The 19,093-nt window shown below is 42.6% G+C and overlaps 1 protein-coding gene across 38 annotated transcripts in view; it reads right to left on the bottom strand.

Moving 5' to 3' along the window:
- The window catches only part of BCL2L13 (BCL2 like 13), a 90,552-nt gene that overhangs the window by 50,093 nt on the left and 21,366 nt on the right, over positions 1–19,093 (bottom strand). For 9 of the 38 annotated variants that reach the window (XM_078342853.1, XM_078342824.1, XM_078342831.1 and 6 more), the window contains exon 3: positions 1,052–1,179. The exons of 23 other annotated variants lie outside the window; for them this stretch is intronic. Coding sequence is in view for 5 of the 15 variants with exons in the window: in XM_078342824.1 (XP_078198950.1) it covers positions 1,052–1,076 (25 nt within the window). In the remaining 10 variants the exon portion in view is untranslated. Of the gene's footprint in view, positions 1–1,051; positions 1,180–16,669; positions 16,794–19,093 lie in introns of all 38 variants that reach the window. 6 more of the 38 variants (XM_078342803.1, XM_078342845.1, XM_054242190.2 and 3 more) reach the window with 1 other exon arrangement.

The raw sequence follows: 19,093 nt of genomic DNA, 5'->3' as shown, positions 1-19,093 counted from the left end.
TTCCCTGACACTAATAAAAAAAATAAAATTAATTTAATTCTATTAATAAAAGTCAAGAAACTCCATTATTCTATAATCTGTGGGTATTTAAAATACCTTTAAAAAAGGCTAAACTTTTTTTTTTTTTTTTTTTTGAGACAGAGTTTCACTCTTCTTGCCCAGGCTGGAGTGCAATGGCGCGACCTCGGCTCACGGCAACCTCCGCCTCCTGGGTTCAGGCAATTCTCCTGCCTCAGCCTCCCGAGTAGCTGGGATTACAGGCACGCACCACCATGCCCAGCTAATTTTTTGTATTTTTAGTAGAGATGGGGTTTCATCATGTTGACCAGGATGGTCTCGATCTCTTGACCTCGTGAATCACCCGCCTCGGCCTCCCAAAGCGCTGGGATTACAGACTTGAGCCACCGCGCCCGGCCAGGTTAAACATTTTTACATATCACAGATTCTGACTCATTTTCTACCTTTAAGCTGACAAAAATAACTTTCCCTTAAGACACATAAAACATTTTCCTTATGAGCTGAGACAAACCAAACTAAAACTCAAATCCTTTAATTTTTTTATTTTTTGAGAATGGGGTCTCACTACATTGCCGAGGAAGGCCTCAAACTCCTGGACCCAAGCCATCCTCCTGCCTCTGCCTCCCTAAGTGTTAGGATCCTTAAAAGTGGAAATGTAACACAAAGGATCTCCTCAATGTCACCAATAACATATACTTTGCTTAATGACATTTCACTTATTTCTGCTTAAAGAAATACTTTTCATCCTCTCAGCCTTAGCGCCATTTTTTTTTGGAGACCCCTGAGCCACGAGAGCCAAGTGGAGGAAGAAAAGAATGCGCAGGCTGAAGCACAAAAGACGAAAGATGAAGCAGAGGTCCAAATCAACCGCTAGAGCTTGTTGCACCGTGGAGGCCACAGGAGCAGAAACATGGAATGCCAGACGCTGGGGATGCTGGGACAAGTTGTGAGACTGCATGCTACTGTCTAGAGCTTGTCTCAATGGATCTAGAACTTCTTCGCCATCTGATCGCCGATCACCTCTGAGACCTACCTTGCTCATAACCAAAACTGCCCATGTTGGTCCTTTGCCCTGGACCTGTGACATTCTGGACTATTTCTGTGTTTACTTGTGGCCGAGTGTAACAGCCATAAAATAAATCACATCTTCCGCTGTCTTAGCTGAAAAAAAAAAAAAAAATACCTTTCATAGAACTACATTCATAAAATCGGAAAATGTTACATAAAACAGACAATCTCGGCCGGGCACCATGGCTCACATCTGTAATACCAGCACTTTGGGAGGCCACGAAGGATGGATCACAAGGTCAGGAGTTCAACACCAGCCCGGCCAAGATGGTGAAACCCTGTCTCTACTAAAAATACAAAAAATTAGCTGGGCGTGGTGGTGGGTGTCTGTAATCCCAGCTACTCGGAAGGCTGAGGCAAAGAACTGCATGAATCTGAGAGGTGGAGGTTACAGTGAGCCGAGATCGCGCCACTGCACTCCACCCTGGACAACAGAGCAAGACTCTGTTTGGAAAAAAAAAAAAAAGACAATCTGTTACGCAAAATTTGAGGCAACTTTATTCTAGAAAGATCCTATGCCAATTAATACTATCTTTATAAATTCTCATAAAGCATAAAAGTCTACCTTTACAGACAGGCTTCTAATAAATCTCCATTACTGTTTATAATTACAATAGGTTTTCTTTTAGAAGTTCTTTTAGAAGTACTTTGTAACCTGGAACCAACCCAAATGCCCATCGATGATAGACTGGACTGGGAAAATGTGGCACATATACACCATGGAATATTATGCAGCAATCAAAAACGATGAGTTCGTGTCCTTTGTAGGGACATGGATGAATCTGGAGAACATCATTCTCAGCAAACTGACACAAGAACAGAAAAATGAAATACCACACGTTCTCACTCATAGGCGGGTGATGAACAATGAGAACCCATGGACATAGGGAGGGGAGCATCACACACTGGGGTCTGTGGGGGGAAATAGGAAAGGGACAGTGGAGGGGGGGAGTTGGGGAGGGATAGCATGGGGGGAAATGCCAGATGTGGGTGAAGGGGAGGAAGGCAGCAAATCACACTGCCACGTGTGTACCTATGCAACTATCCTGCATGTTCTGCACATGTATCTCAAAACCTAAAATGCATTAAAAAAAAAGATAAAAAGAAGTACTCTGTAGTTAGTGCTGGATGACTCTGCAACAGCACTGATGAATGTAACTCCACAAGGTGTACTGATCTCCAGAATATATCATGACATTATTAAAGCAAATCAAACACAGACTGGGAAATTAATTTATGGCCAATCTCTTTTCTTGCAATAAAATTATCTCTTTCCCTTCCAGCTTCCTGGAAAGCAGCCATAAAGTAGATAAGCTCTGAAGTCAGGCCTGCTAACTCATCACTTGAGCAAGGAAAATAATCTTCTCGAACCTCTCCTCTTTATTATTTTTTTATTGAGACAGAGCCTCGCTCTGCTGCCCAGGATGGAGTGTAGTGGCACAATTTCAGCTCATTGCAACCTCTGCCTCCTGGGTTCAAGCAATTCTCCCACCTCAGCTTCCCGAGTAGCTGGGATTACAGGCATGTGCCACCATCTCTGGCTAATTTTTTTCTTTTTAGTAGGGATGGGGTTTCACCATGTTGGCCAGACTTGTCTCAAACTCCTGACCTCAGGTAAACCTCCTGCCTCAGCCTCCCAAAATGCTGGGATTAGAAGCGTGAGCTACAGCGACCAGCCACATCTCGTCTTATATAAAATGGGAAAATAATACCCACCACAAAGGGTTACTGTGAAGAGATAAATGCCCAACAGACAGGTGCTCCCACTCACCAATTCTTTTCATGCTCTAAAATTTCACTATCAGATAATTATCGTTCCCGACCCCTTATCTCTGTGAACAGAAGTCAGCTAATCGCAGATTTCTAGTCAGTGATGCTTATACAGAACCTGCTTTCCACACTGTAAAAGTCAAGAACAGCAGGACAACCTCTGTCAGTTTAGAGAATGCCACATAATATAAAATAGGGCTGTTTTAACACAGACTAGGCGAAATCTGGACCGGCAGTTATTCTTGCTCTTAAATTGCTGCTAGAGAGAATGGCTTACTTAACATGTGTTGCTTAAATTGGTTGGAAACTGCAGAAAAAATTGATTGGGGAAGTTTTACTAAAAAGCTGTATTCCTGAATACCAGATTTCTGTGACCCATGTTTTCAAGGGTGGCTTGCCTCTAATGGACTTGCCTTGAATTTTTTTCCAGGCTAAAGTAACTCTGTCATACTCAGCAATGTTAAGAATTTTGATCAATCACTGTCATGAGCTACAGAGAATGAAATCAATCCTTCTTGTAGCTACTGACACTCCTTCAAACATATTTCAATGACAGAAACAACCAGATTGAATAAAGGTTGGGTTAGCCCTCTAAATTCCACACAACATTTCTAACTTCACATCTCTGATTCTGCTCTTGACCTGCCCTTAATCAGAAACGGAGAACACCTAAATGTTTTAGATTCCTTAGAGAGAATACAATATACTGGATCCATTTTTCTACAAGGTTTCCCGACATGATAGGTAGTCTCCATTCCTCTGCACTGTAGTTTATCCTTATATTAAGCTGGACCATCAGAAAAGTATATATGGGCTGGGTGCGGTGGCTCATGCCTGTAATCCCAGCATTGTGGGAGGCCGAGGCGGATAGACCACCTGAGGCCAGGAGCTGAGGGGTGGAAACCCCTCTCTATTAAAATACAAAAATTAGCCGGGCATGGTGGCAACATGCCTGCTGTCCTAGCTACTTGGGAGACTGAGGCAGGAGGCAGAGGTTGCAGTGAGCCAAGATCACTCCACTGTACTCCAGCCTGGGTGACAGAGTGAGCTTCTGTCTCAAAAAAACAAAAAGAAAAGTATACATGATCTATACATCTATACATGTTAACTATTTAACTGAATTGCACTTAATGTCACTTCCTTATCTTTATCCAGAATCACATTAAGAGACAGTGTTTACCACATTTGATACTGACAACATTTTCTACTGCATTTCTGTGTCCTATGTTACAAAGCTCTAAGTGGGAAAACAGAAATCTTTTAAAGGGCTATTCTCCCACCAAAAGAAACTAGTATAGCTTCTAAATTATGGTGTAGGGGCGTGGCATGGGCGAAGACTCCTAGAACTAAGTATGCCCTCTGTTTTATAGTGTGTGTATGTGTGTGTGTGTGTGTGTGTGTGTGTGTATTTGGCTTTGCCAAAAACCAAATTCGCAGCTCAGTGCTAGCATAACTGAAGAGAATGATTTGTTATTCCTACTATAGAAATGTACAATTTTCCTACTACTGATTTTTTAATTATTTGGATTTTTCCACTATGCATCATTATAAGCCACATTAAATTATATGTGATAATTTTTAAAAGTATTACTGTTTTCCTCCGGTATGAACACACTGCCAATTTCTCACTATCTAACAAAACAAGCCAGACGTGGTACCACGCTGCAGTCCCAGATACTTGGGAGACCTAGGCAGGAGGATCCCCTGAGGCCAGGATTTTGAGGCCACAGCGTGCTACAATCATGCCTGTGAGCTGCCACTGTACTCTAGCCTGGGCAACACAGCGAGAACCCATTTCTAAAAAACAAACAAAAACTCAAACATTCTATATTTTTGCTTAACATAAACTGCCTCTCTGTTCCCTGATCATTCAAATTCTGTCTACCTTGAAAAACCAATTTAACTCTCTACTTCAAAATGTCTTCCCTGACCGCTATGTTTACAGATCACTGACCTTACAAATGTAAACATTTAGCCTGTGCCACAAAGTCTAACACTTGAAAAGACACTATCCTATACTGTTTGATGATTTTGTACTTTATTATCATTATTCTAACCAGATTACAAACACTTTGGGATATACTTCCTTTGTCCTAGACTTGTGTGAAACATGGACTAAAAAAATACTCAAATATTTGATAAGTACCACTATCTACTAAGAGGAAACTTAAAGGGTTACAATGTATAGATGTATACCTATAGATGACAAGCTCACTACATTCTCTATGTATACATGACAACCTCACTCGGGAGAGGAGACACTTAAAAAAAACACAATAGGCTGAGTGCGGTGGCTCATGCCTATAATCCCAGCACTTTAGGAGGCCCAAGTGGGTGGATCACTTGAAATCAGGAGTTCGAGAGCAGCCTGGACAACATGGTAAAACACCGTTTCTACTGAAAATACAAAAATTAGCCAGGCATGGTGGCATGCGCCCGCAATCCCAGCTACTCAGGAGGCTGAGGCAGGAGAATAGCTTGAACCTGGGAGGTGGAGGTTGCAATGAGCCAAGATTGCACCACTGCACTCCAGCCTGCGCAACAGAGCAAGACCGTCTCCAAACACACACACACACACACACACACACACACACACACACACACAAAACACAAAATAAAATAAGAACTAAAAATAAGTTCAGAGGAATTAAAAAAACACAACATTCCCATTCCAGCAGGTGTAGCTTAAAAATACAAATAAATAAAAATACAAAGTTACCAGTATATTTTGAGGCTAGCTCAAATGACAAAAGTTAAAAGAAATAAAGAAAATAAGAAGTCATATTACATCAGACAAATATAAGAACAGACCAACTGCAGAGATAAGAAGATAAATAGAGCATTTACTTATGGTGATGAATCATGATGGAGAATACTGAAAACCAGGAATGGAAAGAACTAGACCTCCACTCTTACTGGCATGCTTATAAGTTTAATCCATAAATGAATCATAGAACTTTAGATTTAGGTTTATAGTCTGTAAAGGCTGTCAACTCTATCCTCATATATAAAGAATATGAGACTTCAGAGAATTTAATGACTAGCCCAAGTTCTAATAAATCACAGATATATAACATTAAAAACTACATATTCTGGTACTGACTCCCAGGACACATAACTGTAATTTTTGGTGCACAGTGACAAGGAATACATGAATGGTTTATCTGCCATCTGTCCCTTTCTGGAAAATCTGCATACCCAAAACATACATATACCCACACATCCAATCATACCACCGTCAATAGCACCATCATCCCACAAAGCAAATGACAAAAATGTCATGGTTACCATACGCCTCACCCCACCAGATTAAAGAAAAGCAGCTGATTAAAGGAGAGCTTATTCTCATGAGACTAATGTGACGCTGATTACACATGACAAGTTGTCATACTTCATAACAAACCATGTGGAAAACCTAACCAGAAAATGTCTGCGGCTGTTAGGACACAAAGGTTATTTATTTAGCTGACCAATGACACAGATAGATTCAGTGATTTTCATTTAATTAATCCTCTCCACCTAGATTTTCTACAGCACAGAGCTAGCTACACAGCAGAGCCAATGCTGCATAAATCCTGGACTATAAACTGAGAGACAATATTTCAAAGATAAACAGACTTTAGCACACTAAATCCCACCCACCTCAGTTACAAAGGAAGTCAGTTAAGTCAGCAATCATATTCCAGCCCTGAAATTCATTCAGAGCTATCAAAGTGAACAGAAGATTAACAAGTTTAGCCAAGTTGAACAGATGAGAACTCCCAGAGCAAAATACTTTCTAAATCTATGGTTCCCCAAATTGGAAGCACATTTAAAAAACCCATAAAACACACTGAATTATAGATTCCCGGGTCCCAACATGGAGTGTCTGGTTCTGTAGGTCTAGGGTAGAGCTCCATGATCTTTGTTTTAGCAAGTATTCAGGCAATTAGCCTTGTAAGTAACACTCTAGACAGTCCAAGTAATTATAACCAAATCAAAAAGGTCTGTTAACATATAGACAGAATGGTTCAATTGTTCATTAACTAGCAAAAACAAATACCGCAAAGTATATCTGACTGGACCAGCAATTAAGAAACCAGATGTTAGAAAAAATAAAAGAACAAAAACAAACAAACAAACAAAAGAAACCAACAAATGTTGGTCGGGAACAGTGGCTCACGCCTGTAATCCCAGCGTTTCGGGAGGCCAAAGAGAGCAGATCACCTGAGATCAGGAGTTTGACACCAGCCTGACCAACATGGTAAAACCACACATCTACTAAAAATACAAATATTGGCCAGATGTGGTGGTATGCTCCTGTAAATCCCAGCAACTCAGGAGGCCGAGGCATGAGAATTGCTTGAACCTAGAAGGTGGAGGCTGCAGTGAGCAGAGATCGCACCACTATACCCTAGCCTCGGCAACAAAGTGAGACTCTGTCTCAAAAATGGTGAGACTCCATCTCAAAAAAAAATCTAGTTTCTTTTCTTTTTTTTTTTTTTTGGTAGAGACATTTGTTTCATCATGTTCCTCAGTCTAGTCTCGAACTCCTGAGCTCAGGTGATCTGCCCACTTCAGTGATCTGCCCACTTCAGATGTTTGGCCCAGTGCAACACTGGGAGGCTGAAGTGGGCAGATCACCTGAGCTCACCCTTTTGCCCGGCTGGAGTACAGTGGCTCACTGTAACCTCTGCCTCCTGGGTTCAAGCGATTCTCCTGCCTCAGCTTCCCAAGTAGCTGAGACTACTACCCAGCTAATTTTTTGTAGAGATGGGGTTTTGCCATATTAGCCAGGATAGTCTCGCTCTCCAGACCTCAGGATCCGCCCATCTCATCCTCCTGAAGCACTGGGATTCCAGGCATGAGCCATCGCGCCCAGCCTGTCTTTTTTAACAGCCAAATTACAGATAGCCAATCATTTGCAGTTTTCAGGTTCTAGTGTTACCATACCCTCTAAGCATCCTGCAGATGGGAGATAGACTGCTGGAGGACAGATGTGAGGGAAAAGAATGCAGAATTCCACCATGCACCACCCAAGGTCTGGCTTCATAGTGGTTAGGATCAACCATCTCCTGTTCCTAATGGAAAAGATAAGAATGAAACAGGCCAGGAGAGAGATCCAAGATGGCTGATCACTAGCAACTCGGTATTGTAGCTCCCAGTGAAAGCCCAGAGAACGAGAGGACACCACACCTTCAGACGAATTTTTGTTGGTCATGGACCAGGAGATTCCCAGTGGAGGAGCCCCATGGGTCGCCAGCGCAACTCTTATGGCCAGCACGGCGGTTCTTGGTGCAGTGTAAACGGGACTCGGTCCCGTTTTGGCCGACATTTGGAGCTCTGGGAAGCCTATTCAGCTGATTGAAGGATGGACTCCAGAAGGAAGCCAGATCGGAGATTCCCAGGCAGAAAAGCACCATCAATCTTAACACCGCTGTTTTAGCCAGCGCAGTGGGTTGCTCAGATTCCGGCGCTAGGAATCAACAAATTCGATGTCTACTCAGAAACCTAATTAGAAACTCGGTAATTACAAAGACGACAGATGGATAAATTTATAACGAAGGGAAGAAACCAGCCTAAGAAGGCTGAGAATACCCAAAATCAAAACGCCTCTCCCTCTACAGGGGATCACAGTTCCTCATCAGCAACAGAACAAGGCCTGATGGAGAACGACTGTGTTCCATTAACAAAAGTAGGCTTCAGAAGGTGGATGATAAGAAACTTCTGGGAGTTAAAAGAACTTGTTCTAGCCGGGCATGGTGGCTCACGCCTATAATCCCAGCACTTTGGGAGGCCAACGCGGGTGGATCACGAGGTCAAGAGATCGAAACCATCCTGGTCAACAAGGTGAAACCCCGTCTCTACTAAAAATACAAAAATTAGCTGGGCATGGTGGTGCGCGCCTGTAGTCCCAGCTACTCGGGAGGCTGAGGCAGGAGAACTGGCTGAACCCAGGAGGCGGAGGTTGCCGTGAGCTGAGATAGTGCCATTGCACTCCAGCCTGGGTAACGAGCGAAACTCCATCTCAGGAAAAAAAAAAAAAAAAAGAACTTGTTCTAACCCAATGCAAAGAAACTAAGAGCTTTGAAAAAAGGTTTGACAAAATGCTAATGAGAATAGACAATTTAGAGAGGAATATAAGTGAATTAACAGAGTTGAAAAACACAAGAACTTCGCGAAGTATGCACAAGTTTTAACCGCCGAATTGATCAAGCAGAAGAAAGGATATCAGAGTTCGAAGACCAACTTAATGAAATAAAACAAGAAGACGTGATTAGAGAAAAAAAGGATAAAAAGGAATGAGCAAAGTCTCCAAGAAATATGGGACTATGTGAAAAGAGCTAATCTACGTTTGATAGGTGTACCTGAATGCAACGGAGAGAATGAATCCAAGCTGGAAAATACTCTTCAGGATATTATTCAGGAAAACTTTCCCAACCTAGCAAGGCAGGACAATATTCAACTCCAGGTAATACAGAGACCACCACAAAGATATTCCTCAAGAAGAGCAACCCCAAGGCACATAATCAGATTCACCAGGGTTGAAATGAAGGAGAAAATACTTAGGGCAGCCAGAGAGAAAGGTCAGGTTACCCACAAAAGGAAGCCTAGCAGACTCACAGCAGATCCCTCAGCAGAAACCCTACAAGCCAGAAGTTCCTTAAAGAAAAGAACTTTCAACCCAAAATTTCATATCCAGCCACACTAAGCTTCACAAGTGAAGGAAAAATAAAATCTTTTGTGAACAAGCAAGTACTCAGAGATTTTATCACCACCAGGCCTGCTTTACAAGAGCTTCTGAAAGAAGCATCATACATAGAAAGGAACAACCAGTATTAGCCTTTCCAAAAATATCAAACAGCAAAGAGCATCAACATAATGAAGAATTTACATCAACTAATGGGCACAACAGCCAACTAACATCAAATGGCAAGATCACACCACTGCACTCCAGTCTGGGTGACACAGTAAGACTCTGTCTCAGAAAGAAAAAGAAAACAAACAAAAAAACACATCAAAGACCTAAACTGAAGAGCTGAAACTATAAATTCTCAGAAGGAAACAGGTGAAAATGTACATGACTTTGGATTAGCCAACGGTTTCTTAGATAAGACACCCAAAGCCTAATAAATCAAAAAAACACAGACAAACTGGAATTCACCAAAACTAAGTGTTTCCATGACAAAGGACACTGCCAAGAAAGTAAAGAGACAAACTACAGCAAGAGAGAAAATATCTAGAAACCCTGTATCTGGTAAGAATCTGGTAACCAAAACACATAAACAATTCTTACAGCTGGGCACGATGACTCACACCTACAATCCCAACACTTTGGGAGGCCGAGGCAAGTGGATCATGAAGTCAGGAGTTCGCACATCAGCCTGGCCAACATGGTGAAACCTTGTCTCACTAAAAATACAAAAATGAGGCAGGCGTGGTGGCACACACTTGTAATCCCAGTGATTCAGGAGGCCGAGGCAAGAGAATTGCTTGAACCTGAGGGGCAGAGCTTGCAGGCAGCTGAGACCTCACCACTATACTCCGGCCTGGGTGACAGAGCTAGACTGTGTAAAATAACAACAATAAAAAGACTTTGGCTGGGCGCGATGGCTCAAGCCTGTAATCCCAGCACTTCGGGAGGCCGAGGAGGGTGGATCACGAGGTCAAGAGATCGAGACCATCCTGGTCAACATGGTGAAACCCCGTCTCTACTAAAAATACAAAAAATTAGCTGGGCATGGTGGCATGTGCCTGTAATCCCAGCTACTCAGGAGGCCGAGGCAGGAGAATTGCCTGAACCCAGGAGGCGGAGGTTGTGGTGAGCCGAGATTGCGCCATTGCACTCCAGCCTGGGTAACAAGAGCGAAACTCCATCTCAAAAATAAAAAAAAGACTTCTTACAATTCAATTTTTAAAAAAACTCAAGTAAAAAATTGGCAAATGATAGAAAGAGACATCTCTCCAAAGATATACAAATGATTGATGAGTAAATAAAAAGACACTCGACATGATTTGCCATCAGGGAAACACAAATTAAAACCACAATGAGCAATACCCCACAAGCACAGGCAACCGAAGCCAAAATGGACAAATGGGATCACATCAAGTTAAAAAGTTTCTTCATAGCACAGGAAACATTCAGCAAAGTGAACAGACAACCCATGAAATGGAAGGAGATACTTGCAAACTACCTATCTGACAAGGGATTAACAACCAGGATATGTAAGAAGCTCAAACAACTCTATAGGAAAAAGTCGAATAACCCGATTTAAAAATGGGCTAAGATCTGAATAGACGTTTCTCAAATTAAGATAAACAAATGGTCAATGGGCATATGAAAAGGTACTCAAAATCACTGATCATTAGAGAAATGCAAATCGAAACTACAGTGAGATATCATCTAACACCAGTTAAAATGGCTTATATCCTAAAGACAGGCAATAATGAATGCTGGAAAGGATGTGGAGAAAGGGGAAGACTCGTACACTGTTGGTGTGGGTGTAGTTAGTACAACAACTATGGAGAATAACTCGGAGGTGCCTCAAAAACTAAAAATTGAGGCCGCACGTGGTGACTCACAATTTGCATTTCTCTAATGATCAGTGATGTTATAATCCCAACAATTTGAGAAGCCGAAGCAGGTGGATCACTGAGGTAAGGAGTTCGAGACCAGCGTGACCAACATGGCAAAACCCATCTCTACTAAAAATACAAAAATTAGCCAGGTGTGGTGGGTGCCTGTAATCCCAACTACTCGGGAGGCTGAGGCAGAAGAATCGCCTGAACTCCAGGAGGTGGAGGTTGCAGTGAGCCAAGAGTGCGCCACTGCACTCCAGCCTGGGCGACAGAGCAAGACTCCATCTCAAAACAAAACAAAACAAAACAAAGGAACTAAAATTTGAGCTACCACATAATCCAGCAATCCCACTGCTAGGTATATATCCCAAAAAAGGATTCAGTATGTATCAAAGAGCTTTCTGCACACCTACGTTTGCTGCAGTACGGTTTACAACAGCCGAGGTTTGGAAGCAACCTAAGTGTCCATAAACAGACGAATGGATAAAGAAAATGTGGTACATATACACAATGGAGCACTACTCAGGCACAAAAAAGAATGAGATCCTGTCATTTGCAACAACATGGATAGAACTGGAGGTCACCGTTTTAAGTTAAATAAGCCAGACACAGAAAGACAAACATTGCATGTTCTCACTTATTTGTGAGATGTAAAAATTAAAACTGAACTCACGGACACAGAGAATAGAACTCACAGAACTAAGAAGGGTAATGGGGGCCTGGGGGAGGGCAGGAGGTGGGGATGGTTCATGGGTTAGAAAAAAAAGAGAAAGAATGACTAAGACCTACTATTCTACAGTCCAATATGGTAACTTAATTGTATGTCTTAAAATAAAGAGTAACTAAATTGTTCGTAACTCGAAGGATAAATGCTTAAGGGGACAGCCCATTGTCCATGATGTGCTTATTTCTCATTGCATCCCTGTAATAAAACATCTCATGTACCGCATAAATATATACACCTACTATATACCCCCAAAATTTTTTTAATTAAAAAATTAAAATTAAAAATAAAACCACCATGAGATACACTCCATGATATTACAGCACATCCACGAGAACAGCTATGCTGGCAAAGAGATGGAGAAACTCTTATACACTGCTGGCAGGAATCAAAATGATATAACTACCTCATAAGACAGTTTAGCAATTTCTTACAAAACAAAATATGCTCTTTTTACCATATGATCCAGCAGCTGTGCTCCCTAGTATTAACCCAAATGAGTTGAAAACATACATACACACAAAAACCTACACACTAAAGTTTATTCATAATTGCCAAAACTTGGAAGGAACTGAGATGTTCTTCAAAGGTGACCTGATAAACAAACTATGGTACATCCAATACAACGACACATTATTCAACAATAAAAAGAAGCCACACGCAGTGGCTCACATCTATAATCCCAACACTTTGGGAGGTTATGGTGGGCAGATCACAAGGTCAGATCTAGCAGCCTGGCCAACATGGTGAGACTCCATCTCTACTAAAAGTACAAAAATTAGCCAGGTGTGGTGGCAGGCACCTGTAGTGCCAGCTACTCCAGAGGCTGAGGCAGGAGAATTGCTTGAACCCGGGAGGCAGAGGTTGCAGTGAGCCGAGATTGTGCCACTGCACTCCAGCCTGGGCAACAGAGCAAGACTCCATCAAACAAACAAAAAAAAGAAATAAGCTACCACAATAAGGTACCACTTCACAACCTTTGGGATGGTTACTATTAAAAAAAATAGAAAACAAATGCTATTAAGAATGTAGAGATGGCCGGGCACGGTGGCTCACGCCTGTAATCCCAGCACTTTGGGAGGCCGAGGCGGGTGGATCACGAGGTCAAGAGATCGAGACCATTCTGGTCAACATGGTGAAACTCCATCTCTACTAAAAATACAAAAAACAATTAGCTGGGAATGGTGGCCTGTGCCTGTAGTCCCAGCTACTCAGGAGGCTGAGGCAGGAGAACTGCCTGAACCCAGAAGGCAGAGGTTGCGATGAGCCAAGATCGCGCCATTGCACTCCAGCCTGGGTAACAAGCGCGAAACTCTCTCAAAAAAAAAAAAAAAAAAAAGAATGTAGAGAAATGAAAGAACCTCTATACATTGCTGATGAGGTTATTTATGCTATAACATAGATGAACCTTGAAAATTCTGAGCAGATATGGTCTGGCTATGTCCCCACCCAAATCTCACCTTGAATTGTAATAATCCCCAAGTGTCAAGGGTGGGGCCAGGTGGAGATAAATGAATCATGGGGGTGATTTCCCCCATACTGTTCTCATATAAAATCCGAGGGTTTTATAAAATGGGAGTTCTCCTGCACATGCTGTCATGCCTAACGCCATGTAAGGCATGCCTTTGCTTCTATTCTTGCCTTCTGGCATGATTGTGAGGCCTCCCCAGTCACGTGGAACTGAGTCCATTGAACCTCTCCTTTATAATTTACCCAGTCTTGGGTATGTCATTATTAGCAGCGTTAGGAACAGACTAATACAGTAAACTGGTACTGGGAGCAGGGTACTGCTATAAACATACCTGAAAACGTGGAAGAAACTTTGGAAATGGTAACAGGCCGAAGCTGGAACACTGCGGAAAGCTCAGAAGATGACAGGAAAATGTGGGAAAGTCTGGAACTTCCTAGAGACGTTGAATGGTTTTGACCAAAATGCTGACAGTGACATGAAGTCCAGGTTGGGGTGGTCTCTGATGCAGATAAAGAATTTCTTGGGAACTAAAACAAAGGTGACTCTCGCTATGTTTTACAAAAGAGACTGGCAGTGTTTTGCCCCTGCCCTAGCGATCTGTGGAACTTTAAACTTGAAAGAGATAATTTAGGGTACCTGGCAGAAGGAATTTCTGAGCAGCAAAGCTTCAAGAGGAAGGAGAGCATAAAAGTTTGAAAATGTTGCAGCCTGATGATGCAGTAGAAAAGAAAATCCCATTTTCTGGGGATAAATTCAAGTCTGCTGCAGAAATTTGCATAAGTAAAGAGTAGCGAAATGCCGCCAAGACAAATGGAAAAACGTCTCCAGGGCATGTCAGAGACCTTCAAAGCAGCCCCTCCCATCCCAATCCTAGGAGGAAAAAATGGTTTCCTGGATCAGGGTCAGGCACCCCCTGCTGTGTGTAGCCTCTGGACTTGGTCCCCTGCATCCCAGCCACTCCAGCTGTGGCTAAAGGGGCCAAGGTATAGCTAGGGCCACAACCTCAGAGGGTGAAAGCCCGGAGCCTTGGCAGCTTCCACATGGTGTTGAGCCTGTGGGTACACAGAAGTCAAGAACTGAGGTTTAGGAACCTCTGCCTAGATTTCAGAGGCTGTATGGAAACGCCTGGATGTCCAGGCAGAGGTGTACTGCAGGGGCAGAGCCCTCATGGAGAACCTCGGCTAGGGCAGTGCAGAAGGGAAATGTAGGGTGGGAGCCCACATACAGAGTCCCCACTGGGGTACTGCCTAGTGGATCTATGAGAAGAGAGCCACCATTCTCCAGACCCCAGAATGGTAGATCCACTGACAGCTTGCACTGTGGGCCTGAAGGAGCCACAGACACTCAATGCCAGCCTGTGAAAGCAGCCAGGAGGGGGGCTGTACACCGCAAAGCCACATAGGCAGAGCTACCCAAGGCCATGGGAACCCACCTCTTGCATCAGCACGACCTGGATCTGAGACATGGAGTCAAAGGAGGTCATTTTGGAGCTTTAAGATTTGACTGCCTTGTTGGATTTCAGAATTGCACAGGGCCGGTAGCCTCTGTTTTGGCCAATTTCTCCCACTGGAATGGGTGTATTTATCCAATGCCTGTATCTCCATTGTATCTAGGAAGTAACTAACTTGCTTTTGATTTTACAGGCTCATAGACAGAGGGACTCACCTTGTCTCAGAGATGAGACTTCAGACTGAGGACTTTTGAGTCAATGCTGAAAGGAGTTAAGATTTTGGGAGACTATCAGGAAGGCATGATTACTTTTGAAATATAAGGACATGAGATTTGGGAGGGGCTGGGGGTAGAATGGTATGGTTTGGCTGTGTCTCCACCTAAATCTCATCTTGAATTACAGCTTCCATAATTCCTATGTGTCATGGGAGGGGCCTGGTGGGAGGCAATTGAATCATGGGGGTAGGTCTTTCTCGTGCTGTTCTCGTGATAGTGAATAAGTCTGACAAAAGATCTGATGGTTTTATAAGAGAGAAGGTTCCCCGCACATGCTCTCATGCCTGCTGCCACATAAGAAGATGTGCCTTTGCTTCTCCTTTGCCTCCCACCGTGATTGTGAGGCCTCCTCAGCCATGTGGAACTGTGGGATTAAAGTGTCTATTAATCCTCTTTCCTTTATAAATTACCCAGTCTCAGATATGTCTTTATTAGAAGCGTGAAAACAGACTAATACATACGTTAAATAAAATAAGACAGTTGCAAAAGGACAAAAGGTATAAGTTGGGTACCTAGAATATTCAAATCCACCAAGACAGACTTGGAAAAGTAGTTATTAAGGACTGGGAAGAGGGGGAAATGGAGAGTTGTTTAATGGTTGAAGAATAACAAACCAGTATCACAACTACATGTAACTGACTGTAACATTACAAATTAACAGAAATCAACTTAATTTCCTTCTGACCTAAGAAAGAAATGTCTTATTATAAAATGTATGCTAATAATTATCACAACATCAAGGAGCCTCACATTAACATACGCTAAATTGAACATGACAAAGATTATTATTTAGCAAGAAGGACTTTTACTAGTCAGAATGTATAATCTTGAATAGGGTTGACTATACTCAGCACAAAACTGCAGTCTGGAAGACTGAACTAGTTCTGGAAAAGTACAAGAGCTAACTATTTACATACAAGTCTATATGCAATACATTACTCAGTTAAAACAACAGAGATGAAATGTGACAAAAATCCTAAGTCATCGATAGCACCACCTCCCTTAGCAACTTCTAACATTTACTACTTCATGAACCTGAAACCAAACCCTATCAAAATTACACAGTGAGTGCTCCCGCAGATCCTATTTATAATAGCATGGAATAGGAGTGAGTTCTACATCTCACTTTAGATAGCTAACAGGATAGTGAAACAGCAGACAGCAATAAGAAAAATGTATTTTCCTCTAAGAAATTAGCCCATCAGTGTCTACATTTACATATAAATACACTGTAGTTGGGCTTACTTTGGATGGTGTTAAAAACAACATCCAGCTAGGCACAGTGGCTCACACCTGTAATCCCAGCACTTAGGAGGCCAAGGGGAGCGAATCACCTGAGGTTGGTCTCAGTTTGTGGTGCTCGTAATCCCAGCTACTCAGGAGGCTGAGGCAGGAGAATGGCTTGAACCCAGGAGGTAGAGGAGGCAGTGAGCCAAGATCGTGGAATTGCAATCCAGCCTAGGCAACAAGAGTGAAACTCCATCTCAAAAAATAAAAAAAAACACCAATATCCATATTTAAAAAACAAAATAAAGGCCGGAAGCAGTGGCTCACACCTGTAAACCCAACACTTTGGGAAGCCGAGGGGTGTGGATCACCTGAGGTCAGGAGTTTGAGGCCAGCCTGTCCAACAAAGTGAAATCCTGTCTCTACTAAAAATAGAAAAATTAGGCCGCGCGTGTTGGCAAGCACCTGTAGTCCCAGCTCCTTGGGAGGCTGAGACAGAATTGCCTGAACCCAGGAGGTGGAGGTTGCAGTGAGCCGGGATCAGCCTGGGCAATGGAGCGAAACTCTGTCTCAAAAAAAAATAAAGACTCCGAAGAAGGTAAACTCTCAGAGATGTACAATGTTGAGGTTGAAAAAAATTCTATGTGCAGAAGATGTCATCAAGATAGCCAACTAGAGATGCCCAAGGCTTGTCTCCTACACAAAGACCTAAATAAATAAATAAAACTCCAAGCAGATCCCAAACGAAAACTATAAAATTCCTGGAATTCAAAATAATAATCTTAAGGAAACTCAGTGAGATACAAGAGAATACAGATAGACAACACAACAAAATCAAAAAAAAAAAAAAAACAATTCATAACCTTAACTGGAAATTCAACAGAGATAATAGACAACCAAATAAAAATCTTGGAACTGAAGAACTGAATAAATAACATAAAAACTATACTTGAGAGCTTCAACAATAAATAGAATAAGCAGAAGAAATCCTTTTTTTTTTTTTTTTGCGACGAACTTTCACGCTCTGTGGCCAGGCTGGAGTGCAGTGGCGCAATCTCGGTTCACTGAGACCTCCACCTCCTGAGTAGCTGGGACTACAGATGCAAACCACCAGACCCAGCTAATTTTTGTACTATTAGTAGAGATGGGGTTTCACCATGTTGCCCAGGGTGGTCTCAATCTCTTGACCTCGTGATCCACCCACCTCGGCCTTGGATTACAGGTGTGAGCCACTGTGCCCGGCCAAACAGAAGAATTTCTAAACTTGAAGACAGTTGTTTTGGAATAATCCAGTCAAGCAAAGAAAGAAAGAATAAAAAAAACAGGCATAGAGGCTCATGCCTGTAATCCTAACACTTTAGGAGGCTGAGTTTGGTGGATCACCTGAGGTCAGGAGTTCAAGACTACCCTGGCCAACATGGTGAAACCCCATCTCTACTAAAAATACAAAAATTAGCCAAGCATGGTGGCGGGCACCTATAATCCCAGCTGTTTGGGAGGTGGAGGCAGGAGAATACCTTGAACCCAGTAGGCGGAGGTTGCAGTGAGCCGAGATCATGCCACTGCACTCCAGACAGGGCAACAGGAATGAGACTCCATCTCAAAAAAAAATAATAGTAAAAAAATGAGGAAAAACTAGTAGTCCTATAGAACGTGATTAAGCAAACAAATATTTGCATAATGAGAGTTTGAAAACAAAAAGATGGGAAAATGCATAGAAAACCTATTCTATGAATTAATAACTAGAAACCACCAGTCTGGAGAGAAATGTTGACATCCAGAGATCCAAGACACTGAAAGGTTCACAAACAGATTCAACCAAAAAAGGTCCTCTCCAAAGCACAATATAGTCAAACTGCTAAAAGTCAAAGACAGAAAGAATTCTAAAAAAATAAAACTGTCAAGTCACACAGAAAGGAATCCCTATTAGACAGACAGCAGATTTCTCAGAAGAAATGTTGAGAATGGAATGATATATTCAAAGTGTTAAAAGAAAAAAAACCTGCTTGCTGGGCGCGGTGGCTCACACCTATAATCCCAGCACTTTGGGAGGCAGAGGCGGGTGGACCACGAGGTCAAGAGATCGAGACCATCCTGGTCAACAAGGTGAAACCCCGTCTCTACTAAAAATACAAAAATTAGCTGGGCATGGTGGCACGTGCCTGTAATCCCAGCTACTCGGGAGGCTGAGGCAGGAGAATTGCCTGAACCCAGGAGGCGGAGGTTACGATGAGCCGAGATCGTGCCATTGCACTCCAGCCTGGGTAACAAGAGCGAAACTCTGTCTCAAAAAAGAAAAAGAAAAAAAACCTGCCAGCCAAGAATGGTACACTCATAAAAGCTATTCTTTTCTTTTTTGAGACAGGGTCTCACTCTGTCACCCAGGCTAGAGTGCAGTGGCGTGATCTTGGCTCACTGCAACCTCCACCTCCCGGGTTCAAGCAATTGAACTTCAGCCTCCCAAGTAACTGGGATCACAGGCGTGGGCTACATAGACACAACTGTATAGACACGATTGTAGATTGTAGAGA

The sequence above is a fragment of the Callithrix jacchus genome, chromosome 1, assembly GCF_049354715.1.
Source record: "Callithrix jacchus isolate 240 chromosome 1, calJac240_pri, whole genome shotgun sequence".
Classification (NCBI taxonomy): domain Eukaryota; kingdom Metazoa; phylum Chordata; class Mammalia; order Primates; family Cebidae; genus Callithrix; species Callithrix jacchus.
Note: the sequence above shows the minus strand (reverse complement) of the source record. Positions and strands in the feature narration are given on the sequence as shown.